Source organism: Micropterus salmoides, unplaced genomic scaffold, assembly GCF_014851395.1.
Source record: "Micropterus salmoides isolate LMB-PRFRI ecotype aquatic unplaced genomic scaffold, ASM1485139v1 Ms_hic_scaffold_1, whole genome shotgun sequence".
Lineage (NCBI taxonomy): Eukaryota > Metazoa > Chordata > Actinopteri > Centrarchiformes > Centrarchidae > Micropterus > Micropterus salmoides.
In genome coordinates, this window is record NW_024040040.1 from 24,490,646 (window position 1) to 24,517,663 (window position 27,018).

General features: G+C 42.6%; 1 protein-coding gene across 4 annotated transcripts; it reads left to right on the forward strand.

Annotated features, from left to right (window-relative positions):
* The first annotated feature begins 313 nt into the window (after positions 1 to 313).
* LOC119905753 (collagen alpha-1(IX) chain-like) lies at positions 314 to 26,361 on the forward strand. 4 transcript variants are annotated; one of them, XM_038723059.1, is made up of 8 exons: positions 314 to 523; positions 654 to 689; positions 4,929 to 4,973; positions 5,989 to 6,146; positions 19,911 to 19,943; positions 20,981 to 21,123; positions 21,332 to 21,386; positions 25,547 to 26,361. In XM_038723059.1, exons 1-8 carry the CDS (start codon positions 513 to 515, stop codon positions 25,609 to 25,611), a joined length of 546 nt encoding a protein of 181 aa, XP_038578987.1. In that variant the 5' UTR covers positions 314 to 512; the 3' UTR covers positions 25,612 to 26,361. The 4 variants fall into 4 exon arrangements, 2 of the variants coding, with proteins under 2 accessions (XP_038578987.1, XP_038578979.1); XM_038723051.1 differs by having other exon boundaries at positions 314 to 689; XR_005444879.1 differs by lacking the exons at positions 5,989 to 6,146; positions 21,332 to 21,386; positions 25,547 to 26,361 and having other exon boundaries at positions 20,977 to 21,112.
* The last annotated feature ends 657 nt before the right edge of the window (positions 26,362 to 27,018 follow it).

Sequence of the window (27,018 nt, forward strand, 5' to 3'; positions counted from 1 at the left end):
GCGCTGCAGCAGTGCAGCCACTTAAACAGAGTTTGCTCTTCCCCTGCTGAATGGAAGTGAATGAGGCTTTGCGATCGCGATTATTTTTTATTTTATTTTTTTTTCCTCGGAAGGGCAACTTGAGTCAGGAAAGGCAAACGGGCAGTTGCCCGGGCAACCAGAGCAACCCCCCTGTGCACGTCCCTGCGTAGGTTGTAGCTAAAGCAAGAAGCAAGCTAACGTTAGATGGCCAATGCTGAACTACGCATGTTTACTAACCTCAAGTTACTAACCTATTTGCGTTCAGCGCTTCTTTGTCTTGTTGTTGAAGTTTTAAAGCCAAAGTTTATGATGAATGGCACAGCAGCTGCGGGTGTTGTCCTTATCATGTGTGGCAGTGTGCAGCAGATATGTAGCATGTGTTACGTAGGTAGGTTATAGGTAACACGGAGGAGAATAACAGCAAGCTCATACCGACGTTTGTTCACGAGTCCCACATCTGGAGTCCAGGTCAAGTCTGCAGTCTTTTGAGGATGAGTCTCAGGTCAAGTCTATGTCAAGTCACTGTGTGTGTGACTCAAGTCCAAGTCTCAAACTCGAGTCCCCATCTCTGGGCAACACATGTGAATTACTGTGAGTTTGATGTTTTCTAATGTTCACTGTTGTATCTTTAGGGGGAGAGAGGAGAGACGGGCTCTAAAGGACACCAGGTACTTTTTCTTCACACTTCTACTGGATGGTTAGATGAGCTACTTATCCATAGTCAGTGTAGGGTTGAGCCATTCTGACAAAAATATCTAATTGTCATTATTTTGAGTGATGACGGCCTCCGATCAGATAATGTAATGTGATCAAAACATCAGTCAACAAGTAACACAGTTTCACACTACAATGGCTCTGATTTAATAAAGTGGCTTCAGGTTCAATTCAATTTAGTTTCAGTTTTTTATATAGTGTCAAGTCATAACAGAAGTAATGTCATTGCACTTTTCATTTATAGCGGATCTAGACTGTATTCTGTGTAATATTATTTACAGAGAACCAACAGTTCCCACCATGAGCAGCAATTGGCAACAGTGGCATGGAAAACTCCCTTTAAAAGGGACCTAGACTCAGGGTCATCTGTCTCAGCCAACTGGGTAACATTTGTAGATGACACATGTTTTAGTTTGAAGTAAAATGCTACATTATATACATTATACACGTTAGGGCAAAAATTTCTAAACAAGATGTCTGTCTTATAGTGCTGTAGCAAAATTTAAGGATGCGATTCCATCAGCTCTAAATTCATTATCAAGTCACAAAGTAACAGAGGATGGTAATTTCACTGCGAATGACACTTGACTCTGTTTCCCCTCTAAAAAAGAAAATAATAAAACAAAGACGGTTAGCTCCATGCTATAATACTGAAACTCGCAAATTAAAGCAAATATTGCGGAAACTTGAGAGAAATTGGTGTTCCACCAAACTGGAAATTCTTGTTTAATTTGGCAAGATAGTCTTAAAACTTATAGGAAGGCCCTCCGTAATGCCAGAGCAGCATACTACTTGTCATTAATAGAGGAAAATAGGAACAACGCCAGATTTCTTTTCAGCACTGTAGCCAGGCTGACAGAGAGCCACAGCTCTATTGAGCCATGTATTCCCATAGCTCTCAGTAGTTACGACTTCATGAGCTTCTTTAATGATAAAATTCTAACTATTAGAGACAAAATTCACCAAGAACTACACTTAATTGGCACCGACTTATCTCTAAACTCAGGAACCTTAGAAACAGCTGTAAAACCATATATATGTTTAGACTGCTTTGCTTCCCTCAATCTTTACCAACTAACTTGAATAATTTCTTCATCTAAACCATCACCTGCCTCTTAGACCCCATCCCGACTAGGCTGCTTAAAGAAGTTTTACCCTTAGTCAGCATCTCTACTAGATATGATCAATCTATCTTTATCAACAGGCTATGTACCAAAGTACTTTAAAGTAGCTGTAATTAAACCTCTTCTGAAAAAGCCCAACCTTGATCCAGATGTTTTAGCCAACTATAGACCTATATCTAACCTTCCATTTCTCTCTAAGATCCTTGAGAAAGCATCAGAACCTATTACAGAGACTGGAACTTTTAATTGGCATTAAAGGAACTGCTCTAAGCTGATTTAAGTCCTATTTATCAGATTGATTTCAGTTTGTACATGTACATTGTACATGCATGCCAAAGTTAGTCATGGAGTTCCTCAAGGATCTGTCCTCGGACCAATCCTCTTCACTTTATATATGCTTCCTTTAGGCAATATTATCAGGAAACACTTCATAAACTTCCATTTTTATGCAGATGATACTCAGTTATATCGATCAATCAAGCCAGATGAAACTCATCAGTTAGCTAAACTTCAAATGTGCCTTCAGGATGTTAAAACCTGGATGACCTGTAATTTTCTAGTGTTAAACTCAGATGAATTTATTGAGATAAGATAAGATTAAGATATAGTTTTCCTAGATGGCATCGCCCTTGCCTCCATCACCACTGTGAGGAATCTTGGAGTTATCTTTGATCAGGACATGTTGTTTAAATCTGACATTTCAAGGACCGCCTTTTTTCACCTACATAATATTGCAAAAATCAGGATAAATAATAATCAGTTTAAAATGATGCAGAAAAACTAGTCCATGCATTTGTTACTTCTAGACTGGATTACTGCAATTCCTTATTATCAGGCTGCTCGAAAAAGTCCATTAGGACTCTTCAGCTGATTCCGAATGCTGCAGCAGGTGACAGGAACCAGGAAAAGAGATCATGTTTCTCCTGTCTTAGCTTCTCTGCATTGGCTTCCTGTAAAATCCAGAATAGAATTTAAAATCGTTCTTCTCACCTACAAAGCTCTTAATGGTCAGGCACCATCTTATCTGAAAGAGCTCATAGTACCTTACTACCCAACCACAGCACTGCGCTCCCAGAATGCAGGAACATAGGGGCAGCAGGTGACCCGCAACCACAGATCCAACTCCACAGCTTCAGAGCCAGAAACACCTGCAGGAAGTGATAGGAGGAGAGAGGAGAGGGACGAGAAAGCACAAGACAACGGGAAAGGGAAGAAGTCAAGTTAGTAACATGCATTAATGGGATGAGGTTGCATACAGAGGGAGAGAAGGAGGAGGAGAGAGGAGCTCAGTGCATCATGGGAAATCCCCGGCAGTCTAGGCCTATAACAGCATAACTAAGGGATGGTTCAGGACTCACCTGAGCCAGCCCTAACTATAAGCTTTATCAAAGAGGAAAGTCTTAAGCCTACTCTTAAATGTGGAGATGGTGTCTGCCTCCCGAACCCAAACTGGAACCTGGTTCTACAGGAGAGAAGCTTGATAGCTGAACGCTCTGGCTTCCATTCTACTTTTGGAGACTCTAGGAACCACAAGTAACCCTACATTCTGGGAGCGCAGTGTTCTGGTGGGGTAGTAAGGTACTTTGAGCTCTTTCAGATAAGATGATGCCTGACCATTAAGAGCTTTGTAGGTGAGAAGAAGGATTTTAAATTCTATTCTGGATGTTACAGGAAGCCAATGCAGAGAAGCTAAGACAGGTGAAATGTGATCTCTTTTCCTGGTTCCTGTCAGAACATGTGCTACAGCATTCTGGAGGCTGAAGAGTCTTCGGGCAGCCTGATAATAAGGAATTGCAGTAATCCGGCCTAGAAGTAACAAATGCATGGACTAGTTTTTCTGCATCATTTTTAGACAGTTCCTGTTTTTTGCTATATTACATAGGTGGAAAAAAGAATTTGCTTAATGTGAGACTTAAACGACATCAAAGATAACTCCAAGATTCCTCACAAATGCGGTAAATGTACCGTTATCATGTAACCAGCATGGGATTAGTTCAACCTCAAGCTAATAAAAATATTACTGTAACACTGCAGTAGGAGTTTAACCTGAGTTTCCAGCATGTCTGTCTATAGCTGCTGTCACACTGCCTTTTTTCCCGGGAGTATTGTGTCAATATGCGGTATGACAGGTACGATTGATATGCCTCTGAGCTGGGAATATTTAAGTAACAGAGTCTGAACATGTCTGGAGAAAAGCCACAGCCACCATGCCGGTGTTTCTGCATTTATTTCAGAATTTCTGTATGAAAGTGGTTGTGTTTCAGATTATGCTCGCTCATGGGTTTAAGCAAGCATGCATACCAGGTTGCAGTCTTCAATCTGCAACGCTAGTGGCTGCGGAAAACTACATATTGCCCCTTTAAAGGAGTAATAAGTAACTAGTAACTTATTACAATTTTTGAGTAACTTGCCAAACACTAGCAAGGAATGCATTATAATAATGCAAAGGTATAAAGGGGGACTGGGGTCTATCCCAGCAGGAGCACATGAACACCTCCACGTTGTAGCAACAAGACGCCACCCTGCACTTTTTCTACCATTGTGAACACAGAATCAGTCACAAATTGAACAATCACAGCGAGTGATGATGGTCTGATTCAGTTCTGCAGACAGTGTGATAGCCCAGCGGAGCAGTATGTTACAGTGCTGCAGGATATGGTTGGAAAGCCACACACCAGATAAAAAGTCAGGTTTGTTAAAGGTCACAACTAGCCAATTCCAATCCCTCTCACTGGGTTTCTCTTATTGGCTGCTAGTGGTAATCATGACCTTTTTTACACACACACACACACACACACACACACACACACACACACACACACACACACACACACACAGACAGAATGAAGGCAACACACACACACACACACGCGCAGACACAGAGATTGAAGGCATGGACCAGCACACACTAATACACACACCTAAATTGACACACCCGTTGTTACACAGTCTCGCACAAGCAACACACACACACACACACACATACACGCACACACACCGCATGAACACACCAGCACATGTGTAAACACACTCACAAGCTTCAGTTAATCATGGTGTGTCTTTTTGCAGGGGGAGCCAGGCAGAGATGGAGATCCAGGGACTCCTGGTGTACCTGTGAGTGTGCAGTCATTCTGTTTCCACTGGGTGGCAGCGAAGCTTATGTTTCTGTAGGGTTAGCAGGGGGACTGGGTTTTAAAGATGTGTGTCCGTATGTTTGTGTTCAATTATGAGGATCAAATGTCCCCACAAGGGCATGAGGACAAGGAAGTCTATCAGTCCTCATTTACAAGGAGCTAATTTGATTTGATTTTTTTTAAGTGTGTCTGTAGTTAAGTCACCACCATATAAATTTAACAATAATGAACTCAACCCATACAACACCTCTCTGAAAGTGACTTTACTATGTGCTTTATCTGAAAAAGTGAACTTTCAGCATAGACATAGTTCATCTGTTTAGGAGAGTACTCATGGCAAAGCCATGGCCCTGTTTAGCGTTAATGCTCAACCTCAGAAAAACCACATGAGGATCGTTGTGTCATGGTTCAGAAAAGGACCCCTCAAAACTGAACAAATAAGGTATAAGAACATACAGCACTAGTACGTACACAACTGTTTGAAAAAATAGGTGTTTATATAAATATGTTTATTAAAATAAAAATAAAATATCTATATACAATTTAAGAATGTTTGTAAGGTGCAAACAGTAGTGAAAAGAAATAAATATTGAAAGGCCATGATGATGTTAAACTATAAAAATGCAATCTATAATGTTGGAGGGTATGACACCATGACTGAATTATCTGTCAATCAGAAGGATGGCCTGTGGAAAGAAACTGTTGTTGTGTCTCTAATGAGCATTATAACTGATGGCTGAACTCATTTCACTGAGAGTTAGCAGGTTTAGGGAACTGTTGCTGCCATGATAGGTCTTTCAACATCAGACATGTAGACTTGTCATAGTAGATAAAGCACTGATACCAATATTAACGATGGCTCCGTTCTGTCCAAGTATCCCAGTGAGTCCTGAGATTTTCATTCATTGATCATTCACCTGTGCTTTTCTTCCTGTCACATTTTCAGCTGATAATATGAGAACATAATGCCTTTTTTCCATTTCCATCGGTACCAGCTCAACTCGCCACAACTCGACTCTACTCGACTTGGTTTTGGCCCGCTGTCCGTTTCCCATTGCAGATAGTACCCAGAAATACTCCAGAGATAGTACTCCCCCAGGTTGGCGCAAGCTTCCCCCACCACCACTTGCGGAGCTCCTTAAAGGGATTATTTGTAAGTCTTTCAATTAAATTAATAAAATTTTCATTGCCTTATTGTCAATGGGCTCAAAACTCACTTAGAAATGAAGCACATGCCTGTTTTCTCCGTTGCTTGCATCACTATTCTGCTTTGAATGTGAGGTCTCCGGGTCGGATTCAGCCCTGTGCGCGCTCCCGAGCCTTTCTCGTGCAACAGCGACAACACGGCAGCTAACGACATGCAGTGCACTAACACGATGAAACAACTGGCTCACAGCAAAACACAGGCTCCACATAAGGATACAAAACAACAATAAAGGTTTATGTGCTGAAGCCCATCAGTCCAAACAGGTTCAGATGGTGTCGAGTAAGAACAAAGTGAGCATTAGTAAAGCTGGAGAAACACAGCGAAAGTCACGTTAGCTTGCAGGCTAACGCCAAGCAGTTGCTAAAGTTATCCGGTGCAAAGTTATAGAACGTTGGCTTTCCATATTACTTCACCAACTAACGCGACCCGTGTTATATCCTGTGTGCCACACACATGATTTAGCCTGCAGAGAGGATGTAACGGTAAAAAGCAAATGTGGAGCGATTTGTTTACTAACGTTAGCCTATAGTGATGCAGCCAGGACCAGCCAGCTAACGCTACAGTAGCTCGGACCTGCCGCTGTTTGCTTCATAACATTCAGTTTATGTATTTATATATAGTCTATGGGTTTTACCAATAACGTTACTCAGGTACACAGCTAACTGCTACTAACGTGACCCACATAACATAAAACACGGCCACAACAACCCAGAGGAAGAGCCATCCACTATCACTAGTTACAGTAAAGTTACTTACTGCAGTCTAACTCTAGATTCTCTTTGACCAATCAGTAGTCTGCTGTGTTTTCACGTTACATTTTAGTATCGCCTTAGCTTACTTGGAACCTCAACGGAGGTGATTTGAAAAAAAGTACCAGGTAGCAGTTACAACTTTTCCCCGATGGAAAACCAAAAAAGGTGTGTAGAGTCGAGGCCAGTGGAGCTGGTACTATGCGGTGAAAAACGGGCTTATGTGACAAGATGTCTTTATAATTAGTACCAAGCAGAGTTGCCAGTGGGAATATGGAAATACTTTTGTAAAGGTTTGATGGATGCTAACGCTAACGTGAGTGACAGTGGAACCTGCATGGATCTGAATATACCAGCTACAGATAGATGTTGACTAATGAAGCCAGTCCAGATGGCATAGTTGACGTCTTTTTGGGCTCACCGAGCGACTCTCTCTTTAAACCTGTCACCAAACAGAAGAAGCGTGAATGCAACTGTAACAGGAGTAACACCAGATAAGACATCTTGCCACTAATCGTGAAACTTTCCATCAAACATGAAGAGATGTTCCACAAGATTTCAGCGATGGAAATGACAGCAAACACAACCTCTAAACAAATTGAAATGACATTTAACTAACTAAGACCACGCCAATTAAGGTATAACAGGTAGTTTATTTGGTTAGAGAGAAGGTTCAGGAAGGAAAGAATGGAGGGGATGAAGCGGTCGAAGGGAAGGGGTCGAGTGGGGAAGTATGTAGGGGTCGAAGGGGAGGGATGAAGGGATCGAGGAGGTAGGGATGAGGGGTCGAGAAAGTAGATATGAATTGTGGGGTAGAGCTCGTAGAGGGTCAGGGGAGGACAGTTCCAATGGCCACTCTGAGATGAACTATCTGCCACCGTAGTGGCCGTTGATTCCAGCGGACGGTGCTGCATCGGTGTATTGGTTGATGTCTTCGGGTTGGGTTAAGTGGTTGTTATGAACAGGAATAGCGATGCCATTCCGAGAAGAAAGGAATGATCTCAGCTCCATTTACAAGTGTTGTCGAGTATGGAGTAATCGTGGAGGGAAGGAACTGTGGCGAATAGGTAGGATAAGTGGGAAAGAAGGGATCCTACTTGTGGAATGATGAGGATAGCAAAATTTAAGTGTCCAAGTATGGAGGGAAGTTGGTGCTTGGTACAACGGTTGGGGAGCTAGTTTAGAATGTAGATAGAAATATGATGGAGTTTCCCAGGTTGGGAGGGAGGCTTGAAAGAAAGTGGATAAAATACCTTGGGGCTGCTCTTGCACCCGAATTTGGTACAGACTGTTAAGTAATCTGAAACTATTCCGAGAAACACAGAAAAGAAGAAACTCTAGAATAAAAGAGCTGGTAATGTCGGATTAAGTTGACCAGGCGCTGTGGCTGGTGGTTGAGGTTGATGTGTGAGCTGGTTGCTTGGTGCATGAAAAGATCTGGACTCAAGATGAGACTATTGTTACGGGGTGTGGTGTGTGGACAGAGAGGACCCAAATGCAGCACTCTGAGGGAAGGAGGTTTATTTAGGGAAAAAGGGTGAGAGGGACTGGAGTGGAGGGAGAGGAGGACGTCGGGGAAGTACAGGCACGGGGAACCAAGGGGTCAGGGGACCAGGGAGCCGGGGAACACAGGGGCCGAGGAAGCGAGGAGAGGCGGGGAAACAGGGAGGACGCCGTGAGGGAAGTCCGAAGAGGAGTGGGCCAGTGGATGAGCCCAGCCGAACGGAGGACGAGGGTGAGTGTACCTGGGAGGGAGACAGACAGAGAGACAAGGTTAGGGAAGACAACGACAAGGCACAGGGTAAGTGTGAAAAAATAAGAAACATGGACGCTTGAACACAGAAGTGGCACCAGGTATGGAGCAACGACGATCAAGCGAGGATGGTGTGGAGAACCGGGGTTGAAATACAGGCAGTCATGAGGTGATTACTGGCAGGTGTGGCAGGCTGACGAGGTGGCTGATGAGATGCAGGTGCAGGTAGTTGGCTGGGCTCAGGAGCAGAGGGAGAGAGAGAGCACACAGGGGAGAAAACACAGGGAGGCAGGCAGGGAACAGAAAACCAAGGAAAAAACAAAAACTGAAAAAAGTGCGAGGTCCCTATTTATTTGCTAAGATTATTAGGGCCCGAGCACGACCGTGCGAGGTCCCTATTGAATTTGCTAAGATTATATATTTTATGTATCATATCAAGACGCACAAAAAAGCCTCAAGAACCCATACTCTAAAGTCAACAGGAAGTCGGCCATTTTGAATTTTACGGCCATTTTTGGATGATTTACACACTCCGTACTTTAACGAACTCCTCCTAGGGATTTAGTCGGATCGACGTCAAATTTCTGCTGTGCCTTCTAAAGGCATTGACGATGAAAAGTTGTGCTACTTGTGAGTTTTCGTCAATGGGCGTGTCCGTGGCGTGGCGTCAAAAATCAAGTCTTCGCCATGACACAGGAAGTTGTCGTAACTTCAGTGTATATGCTCACATCTGGACCAAAGTGTACATGTAGGATGAGAGTCCCGCCCTGAACACATGTACATGCCGACATTCACCCACAGTCATAGCGCCACCTGCTGGCAACAGGAAGTGACTTTTAACGAAGCAGCCCCCGCCGCACGTTTCACCTACGTGCACAAATTTTCTGTGGTACGTGTATCTTGTCCAGACGCACAAAATAGTCTCTTGGAGCGATGCCCTAAAATCAACAGGAAGTCGGCCATTTTGAATTTTACGTCAAATTTTGGATGATTTACACACTTCGTACTTTAACGAACTCCTCCTAGGGATTTAGTCCGACCGACTTCAAATTTGTGCTGTGCCTTCTAAAGGCATTGAAGATGAAAAGTTGTGCTATTTGCGAGTTTTCGTCAATGGGTGTGTCCGTGGCGTGGCGTCAAAGATCAAGTCTTCGCCATGACACAGGAAGTTGTTGTAACTTCAGTGTACATGCTAACATCTGAACCAAACTTTACGTGCTTGATAACTCTCCCACCCCGCTATGGAGGACCGATCCTGACACAGTCAGAAATAAATACAGAAATAAATAAATGCTCAATAAATAAATAAGCATCCAATTAAATACACAAAAAAATAAAGTAAATAAATAAATGTAGGTAGTAATTAAATTATATAAGGAGACATAAATGTATATATTTTAATTAGTGCCTTTACTTATTCACCTTTGTTATAATTACCTTATTTGTTTATTCAACTTTATTTATTACTAATTTTTTAATGTATTTATTTATGTGTGTTTTAATATTTTTGTCAAGTGCACTCGTATTCAATTCTGTATGGTAAATTCAGTTTTAACGGAGCAGAGCGAGCTGACAGGCAGAGTTAGAGACTTTTTCTGTCCATTTCTCTATTTACAAAGACGCATGTTGCAGTCAGAGTCTTCTCTGAGATGCGATGCGAGCACGACATACAACACAATTTATCAAATTACACAACGGATATACAGTATGAAAATAAGATTGATTGGATTATACTCACAGGAAGTATAAAACTGTTACATGCGTCTATTAAAAGTAAAGTAACACAAAAATGTCAGGGAAATTACTTTACTTAGATTTAAGTACTGCAGTTGTAGATGTCCCTATTGAATTTGCTAAGATTATATACCTTATTATATACCTAAACCTTGCATCATCTTGTCACAAGATCGCTGACGTAATTGCTGACGTAATCTGCACTCTGCGCATGCGTTGGCGTCTGTAGCCACCTGTCGGAAGCTCCGTCTTAAAACGAACTCTTATCCAGTTTTAATCCATTCTTTTTCGTTACATTTTTTATATCCTTTTTATTTAACTTGAGTTTTTAACTTAAGTTTTACGTGGGTTAAGGATTTTAGTCATCCGACATGGATTTTAAGCTAGATGACCGTAAAAACGCGATCAACGCTACTGATCGCAACAAAGCTCCGGTGACTATGCTAGCCGAGATAACTCTGCCCCATTAGGACTGCACACTCCTTAAGAAAGCGAACAAGAAGATTGCTGACCTTATGGAAGACATCCGACGACTTTCAGAGGAACTCAAAAAGAAAGATTCTCTGCTGACTGGCTTTATGGATGTGGCTTCAGTACAAGCCAAACAGATTGTTTCTCTTAGTGCAACCGCTAACATCCAGGACACCGTATTTTGTGACCCCTCTAGCCTTCCGAGGCTTTCATCCTGCTCGACTCCGAAGCATCAGTCAACCTGGGCTGAAGTGGTGGTCCGTGGCTTTAAGAGAGGCTCGGATGGGGCTGCCTCTCCTCCGCACATCGATGCAGCCTTGTCTAACGACACTCCGGTCCATCCAGCGGATGCACCTGCGGCTTCGAGTCTCCCTGATACGGATCTCTTTCGGCGCACAGTGCCTGCCGACACTGTTGCATCTCCTCCACCGGCTACATCTCCTGCACTGGGCCGCCGGTCTGCCGCTGGGCCTGATCGGCGTCCGTCATCCCGGTCAAAAACCTCCGCTTCCCGACGTAGGATCCTGAAGGAGGCTGTGCTCAGACGCTCCGGAGGCCGTCTCTACCCTGCACCGTCGGGTAGCCCTTCTCTCAGGTCTGTTACTGCTACTCCAACACAACACTCGGCTGCTCACACACTCCATCCTCAGTCCGCACACAGTGTTGAAGCAGATTCTGCTCAGTCCTGCTCTGGAACCCCACAACCGGCATCTCCTCGTCCTCTTTTCTCCCCAACCACACTAATAATTGGTGACTCCATAACCAGAAACATCCATTTCTTTAACGCTACCACTCACTGCTTCCCCGGTGCCACCACGGCTGACATTTAAAAAAAACTCCAGGACCTGATGCCGTTGCTCCCGTCCTCCATCACAAGAGTGATAGCCCATGTCAGAACAAATGACACAGCTCTTAAGCAGTCTGAGCTGACAAAATCAGATTTTAACCATCTTCTTAACTTTTTAAAGCAGTGTGGAAAGTCTGTTTTTATCTCTGGTCCCATTCCCACAGTTGGTCGCGGTGCTGGCCACTTCAGTAGACTCCTTGGCCTCCACGACTGGCTCAAGTCCGCCTGCAGGGCTCATCGTGTGTGTTATGTGGATAATTTTAATATTTTCTGTCAAAGAATGTCTCTTTTTAAGACAGACGGACTTCACCCAAACAAACGGGGCTCAGAAATGTTAGCTGCGCACATACAGCATGTGGTGCGGTCCACACATGACTTACGTGAATGCACACCTGGACACACCACCGCTCACTGAACAGATCTCTGCCTCACTGCCACAAACAACTGTCGCCACCTGCTGGCATGTAAAGCCGTCTGCTCCCAGTACTGTTCCACAGACTTCTATTCCTGTCATCATCACGCATAGACCAGTAAACCGAAATGTGCACATCCCACACAGAAATAATAGTAATCTCTTAAGGATTAGGACAACTGCACCAACTCCTGCACCCAGAACAAACTCATTTAAAATGGCTCTCTTCAATGTGAGATCACTTTCAAGTAAGACTTTTATCTTAAATGATTTTATCTTGTCTGCAAAACTAGATTTTATGTTTTTAACTGAATCCTGGTTGCAAATAAATGACTATAGCCAACTAGCTGAACTGTGTCCGCCTCAATATGATTGTTTTAGTCAACCGAGGGTCAGTGGTCGTGGTGGTGGGTTAGTGAGCGTGTATAGGAAAAATTTAAAATGTCATCAGGTACGCTGTGATGAATTTAACTCCTTTGAAGTTCTCACTCTTAAACTTGGAGGGCTGCAACCTGTCATATTTGTTATAATTTATCGCCCCCCAAAACCGCCTGGAGGATTTTTATCAGAACTTCCTGAATTTTTATCTACTCTGGTTTTAAATTATGACAGAATTGTTCTTTGTGGCGATTTTAATATTCATGTTGATGACCCCAACAATGTTAATGCAACTAACTTTTTAAATATAGCCACTTCTTTTAACTTCAAACAACATGTCAAAGGACAAACACATAACTGTGGTCATACACTAGACTTGGTTTTTACCCTGGGTGTCAGCATTTCCTCTGTGGAATTAGTGGACATGACCATATCTGACCACAGATGTATTGTTTTTAGCTGCGATTCGCCGGTTACTCATGCCACCTCACCAAGCTCCGTGTGTTCTCGCATCTTTAATGAACAAAGTGTTTCAAAGTTTTGCGCATTCTTTCAGAGCCAAAGCCAACACCTGTCTGATTCCAACACCAACAATCTGGTCGATCACTTCAATCATATCTGCTTGTCGTCACTAAATATTACTGCTCCTCTAAAGGTTAGGCCTACGTCTAAAGCTAGTAAGCAACCCTGGATAAATGACAGCATTCGCAGCCTGAAAAGGGAATGCAGGAAAGCAGAGCGCAGATGGAAAAAATCCAGTCTCCAAGTCCATTACCTCAGTCTGAAGGATTTATTAATTAACTACAATAACATGGTTAAGGATGCGAGAACACACTATTTTTCTGAACTCATTACTACACATAAACACAATCCCAGGTTTCTGTTTAAGACTGTGGATCAGCTGGTAAACCCAACCCCTCCTTGTGCCTCAGCTGGAAGTAATGATGACTGTGAATTGTTTTTATCTTTTTTTAACAATAAGGTGGTGTCAATCAGAGCCTCTATTACCCCCGCGGCCTCTTACTCAGAGGTTCCTCACCAGCAACAAGAGAGTTTTAACCAGTTTTATCCCATCGACTTGTCTGAGCTTTTAAAAACCGTATCACAAATGAGAGTGTCCTCCAGCCTACTTGATGTAATACCTACAAAATTTTTACTGAAAGTAATAGATTCTGTTGGGCCCCATTTGATCTCTGTTTTCAACAGCTCCCTATCTACTGGTTGTGTCCCTGATTATTTTAAAACGGCTTGCGTGAACCCACTTTTAAAGAAACCTGGTTTAGATCCCTCCCTCCCACATAATTTTGACCAATTTCAAAACTGCCTTTTATTGCAAAGATTCTAGAAAGAATTGTGTCCAAACAGCTGCTCACTGTACTGGAAAATAACAAATTATTTGAAAAGTTTCAGTCTGGTTTTAGGAAGTACCACAGCACTGAGACTGCCCTGCTTAAAGTCACCAATGACCTTTTAATGTCTGCTGATGAAGGCATGTGCTCAGTCCTTGTACTCCTGGACCTTAGCGCTGCTTTTGACACCATTGATCACAACATCATGTTAGACAGACTGAGGCACTGGGTGGGGATCTCTGGTACTGCCCTAGAATGGTTTTCATCCTACCTGTCAAATAGGAAGTTTTGTGTGTCTGTAAACAACTATGTCTCTTCATTCTGTCCAGTTAAATATGGTGTGCCTCAGGGGTCGGTCTTAAACATGGCATTTCTTTTCATATTTATGCTGATGACACACAAATATACTTGCCTGTCAGATCCACAGACCCTGGAATGCTGAGTTCACTTAACAACTGCCTTTGTGAAGTTAAAAAATGGATGTCAAATAATTTCCTCCAGCTGAACTCAAAAACAAAACAGAAATCCTGGTCATCGGGTCTCAGCAGATGGCAAATCAAATACTGCCATCTACTGGTTCCCTAGTAAATCACATTAAGCCTGTGGCAAAGAACCTTGGTGTTTGGTTTGATAGTAATTTAAATTTCGAGCAGCACACCACAAAGCTTGTTCAATCATGTTTTTATCAACTTAGAAATATAGCTAAAATTCGATCTATGTTAACTTTTAAGGACACCGAGACCATTTTACACGCCTTCATCTCATCACGCCTGGATTATTGCAACAGCCTTTTCACCTGTTTAACCCAAAAATCTATTGATCGACTCCAGACTGTCCAGAACTCAGCTGCCAGGCTTTTAACCAGAACAAAGAAATATGACCACATTACTCCTATTTTAGCTTCATTACACTGGCTCCCAGTATGTTTTAGAATTGACTTTAAAATTCTATTGATCACTTTTAAAGCTCTTCATGGCCTCTCACCTTGTTATAATTCTGACCTTTTAGTCCCATACGCACCAGCACGTACCTTGAGATCCTCGGGCAGAGGTCTGTTGTCTGTTCCAGAGTCTCGACTGAAAACTAAGGGGACAGAGCGTTTGCTGTCAGGGCCCCGAGGCTCTGGAACAGCCTGCCCGAGGAAATCAGGTCAGCTGAGTCAGTGAACTCTTTTAAGTCCCTTCTTAAAACATACTTTTATAGGAGAGCCTTTCCCGATCTTATTTGACTTTATTTTATCTCTTTTATTTTATTGTATTTTACTAATTTTATATTAATCTGTATTTTAGACTTTTCAATGTTTTCATGCTCTTATCTTGTTTTTTTTGTATTATTCTTTACACTTGTTAAAGCACTTTGTAACTTGTTTTTGAAAAGTGCTCTACAAATAAGGATTATTATTATTATTATTATTATTATCTACACGCCAATACCGATTTATATTCATAGCGGCAAGTGCTATGTAGCTCCACATAGGGGACACAGGAAGTAACATATAACACCTTCATGTGGCGTCGGAACCGCGTAGCAAATTCACAGCCGCACCGGCAGAGCTCCAGAATATGCAACGCGGCCGGCTCACACCCGGACACGCTACAAGTGCGAGGGCCCGCCCAACGCTGCTTGCAGCTTTAATTTCTAATTAAGTTGCAACTTGCTCTTTTTTAGCAAATATATTCTTTCCTCTTGCTCATGCTGACTCTGAATGCAATCTGCGTTCAATAAAGCAGTAGTCATACATTTGTGGGGAATTTGAAATTCTTGGGTAAATGATATCACTGACATTAACCTACAGTAACTCCATTAGTGTGTGATCCGCTGTACTCTCGCAGCTGCGAGTGCTGCAGACAGACAAGATGTTCAACTAACCTCAACATTAGGAAATGGCATTGTCCATTTTAGGGGTGTCAGAAATCATATTTCAAGATTCTTGAATATAAGACATGAATATGGGAAATATATTGTACTATTTACAATTACAGGTAAGAAAGAACCCCTGAACTGTTGTTTTTGCCTGTTAATTAGGGTCAGACCCCCTCAATCCCCCCTGTAATTCGAACCATGGGTCTGGCCTGTGACACTTGAGACTGATAAAATGATTGTATTTCTCAGCATAATGTTCATACTCTTTAATTCCACAGTGCAGAGAGCCTCCAGCCTCTATGTGAGACACTCACACATAACAAGGCTAAATGCATCAGCAGTGAATCACAAGTGTGCCACTGCTAAAATGAATTTTTATCTTCAGACAGACTTCCCAATTCCTATTGGGTAACATAAATACGACTGTGCAGTTTAGGTTTAGGTGTTTCTGTTTTCCTGGTTTACACTTATCTTCTGCTGGGGAGTAATGCAGGGCCGGCCCTGACAGTGTCAGAGCCCTAGACGGAATTTGAAATTGGCGCCCCCCGTCCCAACCACCCACCCACCACTGCAGGGGTTGGGGTCATCACTCCTCAGAGATTGTTTAAAAAGTTCAGCAGCTAAACTCACAATTTTAGCACGAATGGATGAACAGACAAGTCAACAATCATGTTCAATAATGAATAAGTGTGATCAACCTCCACATCATAGCCTGAATTAGGTAGGCAGGTAGGTTTATTTTCACAATATAACAAGTTAAAGAGTAAAATTGAGTTTAGTAACTCTCTTCTGCTACATAGCAGACAATATACATTAATAAAGAATCAATTATGAGGATTAGGAGACCAAACCTAACCTGGTATCTGGGAATGTGTCTCCCCATAAACTGTGTGTCAACCCACATATTGTTTTCTTGCATTGCAAGGTGGGGGGACTAATGAAGAGGAGATTTTTAAGCATTAAAGACTTCATTTCCTGCATTCTGGTAAAAAAAATTCTGCATTAATTTCTGGTGGATGTCTTTATTTATATAAAGGGAAACACAATATTCAGGCAGCATGTGACAATTCAAAATATATAAAACAAAATAGAATATGTTACAGTAAGGCTTTAAGGCATTCTGTAGCTATTGCTTAATTATTTATTACTAATTATATTTTCTCCTTTCGATCACATTTTCTAATTTAATAAAATCCCTGCTGAGTCCGTGCATGCTTAGCCTTCTCTCCTCTTTTGAGTCTCTCTTTGAGGAAGTAACCTCAGTAGGATTTCTGCTCATGTTCAAAACTTTCTGCACATTCAGAAATGCTCACACATATCTGTGTTCTCTGACGTGTCACAATATTATGAGACTAACGTCATTATTTAATGAGGATTCATAATATTTTTGCTCCGCTGAAAGTAAGCTATCCCCTTTATACCGTTTGACCGACACAGTTTGGGACTGCGTGCTGCATGTGAAACCGAAACCAACCAACAACACTTGTGATCAGGCAGAAATCTCACCACAAATACACACGTTAACTTCAGCAGCTCCGATAAAGTGCAGCTCACATACAGTCTCAAACAGAGCAAGGTTGTGCCTCAGTTTTTAGATGTTTATATTGCAAAACTCTACCAGTTACGTTACCAATCGTCACTGTCTGGCGCGAGGTGCACTTGATTAACCTAGTATCACGGCTTACGGCGGTGTCGCATCAGCTGGGCTGAGTTGATTCACACTGAGCCAAAAACTTTCTCTTGTGGTACCTCCTGACATTTTGTGCCCTGGGCAACCACCTATGTCGCCTATGCCACAGGCCGGCCCTGGAGTAATGTGGGGCTCACTTTACAGTGCAAAGGCCAGACTCCTGTGCACACTGCAAAGACCTGTAGGCTAAAATGGCAGCATTGCAAGCTCAGACTGAAACAACATCTGTGTTACAAACCTGGTAGCTGCAGCTGGAGGCTCATATTTCAAAAAGCAGTAGTTTAATTTGTTGAAAGAACAATCTTGACTCAGCTTGTGGTGTAGCGTTTGTATCATACAGTCGTCCTCAGCAGATTGAGTTTGCTCAGCTGCGGTTGAAGATAGTGTTCAAACTCTCCCAAACGCTAGGCTGAGAGACACAGCATACACCTACACTTGCAGGCTACTATTTTGTTGTCGGGTGGGTGCGGGTATTAAAGGTGCTGTAGAATGGAAAACTGTATTTCCCTTGGCATAGTTGAATAAAAAGAGTTCAGTGCATGTGACTGACACACGGTGAGTCTCTATCTCTATTGTTTCCCCCGTCATATGTAAATCTTGTGCACCCAAAATACCCCTGAAAAATGGGCGAATGCCAACAAGCACTAGATGTTATGTAACATCTGGGTTGTTTACGCCCCCAAAGTTACATAGACCAGCCCACGTTTCAGAGTTAGAGGTCATACGAGCTGACGATTGTGCAGTGTGTCTCACAGAAAGTGCTTTTAGGGAAAGGTAAATATTTTCTGGTCCTCTGGCTGCTCTGCCTCAACTCTGTGGTTTATGAAGTTTCTTGTTGGACAGATAGCTTTACTCATTGCTAACGCTACGGATTGATAACCACTAGCTGTTGCTAACAGTAGCTCCTGTTATCAGATGGCTCTGAACCAGAGGTCCAAAGCTTCTGTAGTAACGTTAGAGGTGTAAACACCAACACAAAGGATGAGAAAAGTGTTTTTTGAACATTAACGCATGTGAACATTTTCTAGTAAAAACCCTAAATACAAGTATGAACCTGAAAATGAGCATTAACTTTAAAATAACTCTGACCCCAACTCACTACTGGCTTCCATTGCTGCTGCTGGTGATCAGTTTGGATATTTAGCTTTACAGTGTGTTTACTCGTAACCCAAAGAGGCAGGTGGTCTCATCTTTTTAAATGTTGTCATATTTACTAAAACAGTCACTGTATCCTGACAGCAGTACATTTGACAAATAATCAGGTTCCTCTGGCTCCTCAAACTGCTCCTGATGGCATCTGCAGCAATCCACCGCTGCCTGAAGAAAACAACCAATCAGAGCCAGGAGCAGTCTCTAATGCATTGTCAATCACTGCTCGTGCATGCAGTCAAGCTCAATATCAGTGTGGCTGTCTGATAATGACTGAGAAGATCAGCTTTTTCTTAGTTTCAGTTTTATGTAGCTGAGCTGTGTGCCTCCATTTCAAGAGGGAATCAAAATGGCCATGATCAGGTGTCCCCAGGTTGTTGTTTTTTTATCTTTTTTTATTCAGGGAGCTTCACTGAGAGCCTCTGATTTGCAGGAAGGCCCTGACCACATTCACACCAGGAACAACCACAGCCTGGAGCAGTTGGGGTTATGGGCCTTACTCAAGGGCACCTCAGTGGTGGTAAAAGAGGGAGGGCAAACACTGCATGTTTTACTTTCCAAATCCAGATTTTATCCTGCTGTTCCGGGTATTGAACTGGTGACCTCCAAGCTCGCTTCTCTAACTGTGGGGCCACCACAGCCCAGGTTTTGCTGTTCATCAGAGTTCTTCTGTATAAAACTAAAGCTTTCTCAGCTTCCCCTTTTGCACTGCTGAGCGTCTTGTAGTGTAGTGGTCATCATGTTTTAGTTCACAATAATTGCTGTCCTGTTGTGTGTCCAGTGTTTGGGACTGTATGCGTGAATGGGGCTGGTGAGTCAGCTGGGTTTCTGTGCTGGTCATTAAAGTACTTCTGATGATACTCCTCCTTTTTCTGATGTTGTTTCCTTGGACAAAGCATCCTCAAAGCAGACTGAGAATGCTGGTTTGTTGGTTACCTGCAGCACTAGGACGGCTAAAATCACTTACTAGGAAGAGAGGAAATAGAACACACACACCTCAGATCCAAGGTCCAAGGTTCATTCTAGAAAAAGCCTTTCTAAACTGATGTTACTACTGGATGGTGCTTTTAAAGGACTAAAAGATCCACAGATGCATTTTATTCACATTACAACAGCAAAAAAAGGGAATGCATTACAATAACCAATCTAAAATGTTTTGTAAGCCACTGGTTTTGACAGAAAACTGAGTGGTTCTGCATCAGCAATGCAGAGCGGCAAGCACAGCTCCTCTGACACACTAACTCAGCCTTTGATATGTAAGCGCAAGTTTCTAACTGTCTCTCTCTATTCCTCCCCCTTTCTTTTTTTCCATCAGGGCGAAGTGGGACCCAGGGGAAGGAAAGGAGAGGTTTGTCGAATTAGACTTCATGGTATTAGATATAATCATTCTGTCTTATTCTGTGCCGCAGTGAAAAGCCCTGTCTAGCCTGCATGGCTGCTATGGAAGTCTTACAGAGCCAATACCTCCAGGCCTGGGGAAATCTGACCCCCCGGGCAAAAATGTACATCACAAAAGCCCTCTTTTATAAAAGCGCACACATGTGAAATATCAAACACTTACTGTACTGTCTACAGAATCACAATTTATGGAGATAGAGCTTCCTTCAGTTGTACAAGTGCTATACCATTTGTAGGATAGCATTAAATCCGTCCATAAGTGCAAGCTTTCTGATCACTAAAAACAGTGAAGAGCAGAAATCCTTGTAAAGCTGTATAGATTTAATTGGTATATGAAATGACAACTGCCATCTAGCTACTTCAGTTGGCTTACAACGCAGTCTGTTAATGTTTGTAGAAATGTAAATGTTTCATGCATTAAGTTGGCTCCTCACCAGCTGAAGGTCCATGTAGAAGAGACTGAAACAAAGACATAGCATTGTTCTTGTATGAGTACAAATAAAATATCAAATTGTTCTAGAGCAGGACAGGTCACCAGTGTTAGCCTAAACTCTGTTTTTTGGCTTTTTTGTAACCTGTAACCCCAGAATGTACGTAACCAAGTTAGTTAATGATCTGCTCAGCCTTGGTAGTAACACAGACACACCTCTACAGGAGCTGGTAAGCTAGTTCACCACACATGCTAATGATTGCCACTTATATCTGAGTAGACGAACACACTGTTCAATCTTGTATTTTTGCGTCTTGGACACGTAAAAAAAGACATAGCTCTTTAAATACTGAGTATCTTTCACTGCAGAGAAGCTTGACAGATCTGCCGTGCCTAGTTACGGTTGTTAGGCAGTGTTTGGGGGCGGGATTAGCAAACAGTTCATTGATCATATAAAGAAATAACATAATTTTGTCAGTGACTGCAGAATAACTAGATCACCTGTTTTTCTTTTGTAATGTGAGATGTTCTGTCCTAACTCCTGCTCCCTCAGAAAGGAGTGACAGGTGACGTAGGCTCCAGGGGGCCTGAAGGAAAGAAAGGGGACATGGGCCACATGGGTTCTGTTGGTCAAAGGGGATTTCCTGGCCAGGACGGGTTGCCGGGCCAACCAGGCCAACCAGGATATCCGGGGAAACCTGTGAGTGAACCTCCTCCTGACCATCTCTGAGCGGATTAGCAAAAGAAAGAAAAATGGAAGTAATTTTCTGCCTGTACTAGAGGACTTATGTTGGGAGTAATGGGGACGCAGCTGTCAGTGTGGGTGGGCTATGTGGAGACAGAATGTAAATTTGCAGGGCTACTCAGTCGTGAGTCGCTGATTCAGCTCAAGTGTAACTGTGTTGCAGGGCAAGCCTCCCTCAGATGAACATCTTCTAAAGCTCTGTGAGGACGTTCTGCGCAGTAAGTACTTGCTTGTTTTTATGTTACTTGGCTGAGAACCTGAGTCTGAAACTCCTTCCCAACACACACCACATGCTGCTAACAGTCCACAGCTCCAGAGCCAGAAACACCTGCAGGAAGTGATAGGAGGAGAGAGGAGAGGGACAAGAAAGCACAAGATTACGGAAAAGGGAAGAAGTCGAGTTAGTAACATGCATTAATGGGATGAGGTTGCATACAGAGGGAGAGAAAGTAGAGGAGAGAGGAGCTCAGTGTATCATGGAAAATCCCCCGGCAGTCTAGGCCTATAGCAGCATAACTAAGGGATGGTTCAGGACTCACCTGAGCCAGCCCTAACTATAAGCTTTATCAAAGAGGAAAGTCTTAAGCCTACTCTTAAATGTGGAGATGGTGTCTGCCTCCTGAACCCAAACTGGAACCTGGTTCCACAGGAGAGGGGCTTGATAGCTGAACGCTCTGGCTCCCTTTCTACTTTTGGAGACTCCAGGAACCTCAAGTAACCCTGCATTCTGGAAGTGCAGTGCTCTGGCGGGGTAGAGCTCTTTAAGATAAGATGGTGCCTGACCATTAAGAACTTTGTAGGTGAGAAGAATGATTTTAAATTCTATTCTGGATTTTACTGGAAGCCAATGCAGAGAAGCTAAGACAGCAGAAATGTGGTCTGTTTTCCTGGTTCTTGTCAGAATACGTGCTACAGCATTCTGGATCAGCTGAAGAGCCTTAATGGACTTTTTCGAGCAGCCTGACAATAAGGTATTCCCGTAATCCAGCCTATAAGTAACAAATGCATGGACTAGTTTTTCTGCATAATTTTTAGACAGGATGTTCCTGATTTTTGCAATATTACGTAGGTGAAAACGACATCTGATCAAAGATAACCCCAAGATTCCTCACAGTGGTGCTGGAGGCCAGGGCGATTCCATCCAGGGAAACTATATCTTTAGATAATGCATCACGGAGGTGCTTGGGCCTTAGAACAATAACTTCAGTTTTGTACATTTTTAACATTAGAAAATTATAGGTCATCCAGGTTTTAACATCCTGAAGGCACATTTGAAGTTTAGCTAACTGATGAGTTTCATCTGGCTTGATCGATCGATATAACTGAGTATCATCTTCATAAAAATGGAAGTTTATGGAGTGTTTCCTGATAATATTGCCTAAAGGAAGCATATATAAAGTGAAGAGGATTGGTCTGAGCACAGATCCTTGTGGAACTCCATGACTAACTTTGGCATGCATGGAGGATTCATCATTAACATGTACAAACTGAAATCGATCTGATAAATAGGACTTAAACCAGCTTAGAGCGGGTCCTTTAATGCCAATGAAATGTTCCAGTCTCTGTAATAGGATCTGATGGTCAATGGTATGAAGTGCAGCACTAAGATCTAATAAAACCAGTACAGAGACAAGTCCTTTGTCTGATGCAATAAGGAGGTCATTAGTAATTTTCACCAGTGCTGTCTCTTTGCTATGATGAACAATCCTGAAATAAACTATTGCTATGTAGAAAGTCACATAGCTGTTTGGCGACTGCATTCTCCAGGATCTTAGAGAGAAATGGAAGGTTAGATATAGGTCTATAGTTGGCTAAAACATCTGGATCAAGGTTGGGCTTTTTCAGAAGAGGTTTAATTACAGCTACTTTAAAGTACTGTGGTACATAGCCTGTTAATAAAGGTAGATTGATCATATCTAGTAGAGAAGTGCTGACTAAGGGTAAAACTTCTTTAAGCAGCCTAGTTGGGATGGGGTCTAAGAGGCAGGTTGATGGTTGAAGAAGAAGATGAAATTATTGAAGTTAGTTGCTAAAGACTGAGGGAAGCAAAGCAGTCTAAATATATATCTGGTTTTACAGCTGTTTCTAAGGTTCCTGAGTTTAGAGATAAGTCGGTGCCAGTTGAGGGCAGGTCTTGGTGAATTTTGTTTCTAATAGTTTGAATTTTATCATTAAAGAAGCTCATGAAGTCATAACTACTGAGAGCTATGGGAATACTTGGCTCAATAGTGCTGTGACTCTCTGTCAGCCTGGCTACAGTGCTGAAAAGAAACTTGGGGGTGTTCCTATTTTCCTCTATTAATAATGAGTAGTACGCTGCTCTGGCATTACGGAGGGCCTTCCTATAAGTTTTAAGACTATCTTGCCAAATTAAACGAAAATTTTCCAGTTTGATGGAACGCCAATTCCTCTGAAGTTTCTGCGATATTTGCTTTCATTTGCAAGTTTCAGTGTTATACCATGGAGCTAACCGTCTTTGTTTATAATTTTCTTTTTTAGAGGGGAAACAGAGTCTAGTGTCATTCGCAGCAAGCCTGCAGCACTATCAACAAGACGATCGACTTGGGAGGGACTGAAATTAGCAGAGTCCTCTGTTACTTTGTGACTAGATAATGTATTTAGAGCTGATGGAATCGCATCCTTAAATTTAGCTACAGCACTATCAGACAGACATCTTGTATAGAAATTTTTGCCCAATGGCGTGTAGTTCACCAATACACACTCAAAGTTATCAAACAGTGGTCAGATAAAGAGGGATTCTGTGGGAACGCTATTAAACGTTCAATTTCAATACCATATACCAGAACAAGGTCGAGGGCGTGGTTAAAACAGTGAGTCGGTTCATGAACACTCTGAGAGAAGCCGATGGAATCTAACAGAGAGATAAACGCAGTACTGAAGCTGCCATTCTCAACGTCCACATGAATATTAAAGTCCCCTACAATAATAACTTTGTCTGACTAAAGTTGACAAAAACTCAATACAGTATGTTGTGTTTGTGGATTTAAACACTGATTCTGTCTATTGCTCCAGTAGCTCTAATCAAAACATCCTTCATGATGGTCGACCATGATCAGTTTTGTGGTCAGGGGCTGGAGGACCAAGAAAAGGAGGAAACATAATTAACTTAGTGGAAAGTATCCAACGAAGGTTAAAATCAAGGGCAACTGGACTTGGTTGAAGATACTGGAAGACGTTTCGTCCCTCATCCAAAGAACTTCTTCAGTTCTGACTGACTGGCAGGGAAACTCAGCTATTTAACCTCAGTGGGGTCGTTGGCCAGGGTCATCGATACCACTGGTTCGTTAGTGTTCCTGGTTGCTGTGACGACAGTCGTTACAGTCGTTAAGACTACCTGTGGCCAAGACTGAACGACCAACGTTGGTATCTTCACCTGAGGCCAATAGGTTACGTTTGTTGAGTTTCCTGGGAAGTGATGAAAGGACAGCATTGTAAGTGGGGGATAAGTGGTGCCGTAGACCCCCTCCCCTGTTCAATGACGGCTTCTCAACCCTGGTGTAGATGGCTTCCTTGACACCTCTTTCAAACCATCCATCTTCTCTGTCTAAAATGTGCACCTGGTGGTCCTCAAACGAGTGTCCTCTGTCCTTCAGATGTAAGTAGACTGCAGAGTCTTGACCTGAGGAGTTGGCCCTTCTGTGTTGAGCCATGCGTTTGTGTAGTGGTTGTTTAGTCTCCCCAATATACAGGTCTGTGCATTCCTCACTGCATTGGACCGCATACACTAGATTGCTTTTCTTGTGTTTGGGTGTGCGGTGTTTGGGGTGTACCAGCATCTGTCTTAGTGTGTTCTTGGGTTTAAAAAACACAGGGATGTTATGTTTGTTGAAAATCCTCCTGAGTTTCTCTGATACTCCAGACACGTACGGAATCACAATGTTGTTGTTGTTTTCCTCCTCTCCTGTAGTTTTGTTCTTCTTGGATCTTGTGGCTGTTTTCACAAAGGTCCATTTAGGGTATCCACAGGCTGTAAGTGCCCCCTTCAGGTGGTTCTATTCCTTCTCTCTGGCTTCAACCAAGTCCAGTTGCCCTTGATTTTAACCTTCGTTGGATAACTATGACCTGGATGACTGAGAATCTTCATAGACATCTTAGTGGAAAGCACCCAAAGTCTTTGCAGCAAACATGCTTCTGATTGACTTCCTGTTCCAATGTTGTGACTCCTACTGTAACAGGAGAAATCACTAAGTAGAAGTGAGAATAAGAACTCTACGATCACACAATTCTATGATAAATATGCACACACACAGTAGCTATATGTGAGAATGTGGTCAGACTCTCTTATGAAAGCAGTTGTGACAAAATATTCTAATATACTGTAACGGATTACTCAGCACCTTCTGGCTGTGCCCTGCAGATCAACTTCCAGCACTGCTCCAGACCCTGATCCCCCAGCTGGGTGTGAACCTTGCCAGAGCATGAAGGGACCCCCGGGTGAGCCAGGACCACCAGGGCCCAAAGGCTCCATGGGAACTCCAGGCTACCCTGGCAGGAATGGTGCTCCCGGTTACCCAGGACCTCCTGGCCTGCAGGGTCCTGTAGGCCTTAAAGGTGATATAACCCATAATGTAGGGATTGACATGGTAATAATCAACACCTTAGGACAAGTTTATAGTATCTGTATTTAATACTCCCTTTTGAGGCAGAGGTGTCAGATTCACTGTCTGCAAGTGTAACTGAAACTTGAAAACAAGACAATGAATAACAACATCAATTCATGAACAGGAGCTAAGACAAAATGTATTGCTCTCATCAACGATTAAAATCAAAACAGTGTCAGCGACTAACAAATTGAATGTGTTAATGCTCAGTGTACCCCATAAAACAAGATCATTAAACAAGTGAACATCAGCACAGCTACAGACATAAAAATCTTAGTGAGCTGTCTCTGATTTATCATCACTTGAAGATAGCGAGTGGCTAATCAGCCGTGAAAGATGCCAAACTGTACCACTCCACTGCTGTGTATCATTTCCACTCACTGGGTCAGGCAAACAGCAACTTCTGAGGTATCAGGCTTGGTTGAAAACCCTGAGGGAAGAGACAATTTATAAGTAAAATTTACTTATTTTTTTGCTAATTAGCAAATATTAGCATGCTAACAAGCTAAACTAAGATGGTGAACACTGTGAACATTAGATATCAAATGCTAAATATCAAAATATTAGCTTTGTCACTGTGAGCATGTTAGCATGCTTACATTATATTTAAGCTGAGAACACACTATGCCAAAATACAGCATCACAGAGCCGCTAGCATGGCAGGAGGCTGCGGTCCATCAGGACCAAACCTCTCGCCACAAGAACAGTTTCTTTCCGATGGCAGTGGGCTTCCTCAACAAGGCCTGGGTCCCCACTGTCACTGATTCTCATGCCCCCCTCCCCAAACACACACACACACTTATACACACTCTAGACCCCTACACTTTACAACGCTCAGCTGTGCTTTATGCTTATGTTGTGAACTTTTGCACATACTTGTCAGCATTGTATTATAGTATTATTGTATTTTTTGTATACTTTTTATATTTTTATATATTTATATTTATGTTCATGTGTACTTCAAGCACCAACTTATAGCAAGGCAAAATGTACCTGGCAATAAACCCGATTCTGAGTAGATCATAGGCGTTTTACTGGGGCACATGCACCTGTATCCATGTGCTGTGCCTCAGTAAAACTGTCAAGACCCCTTTTTGGACGTGTAGGGCTTCGCAGTGAAGTTAGCAACAATTGGCAACATCTGCAACGTCTGGTCAAGTTAGCAATAATATCAGAATCAGAATCAGCTTTATTGCCAGGTATGTGTACACATATGAGGAATTTGACT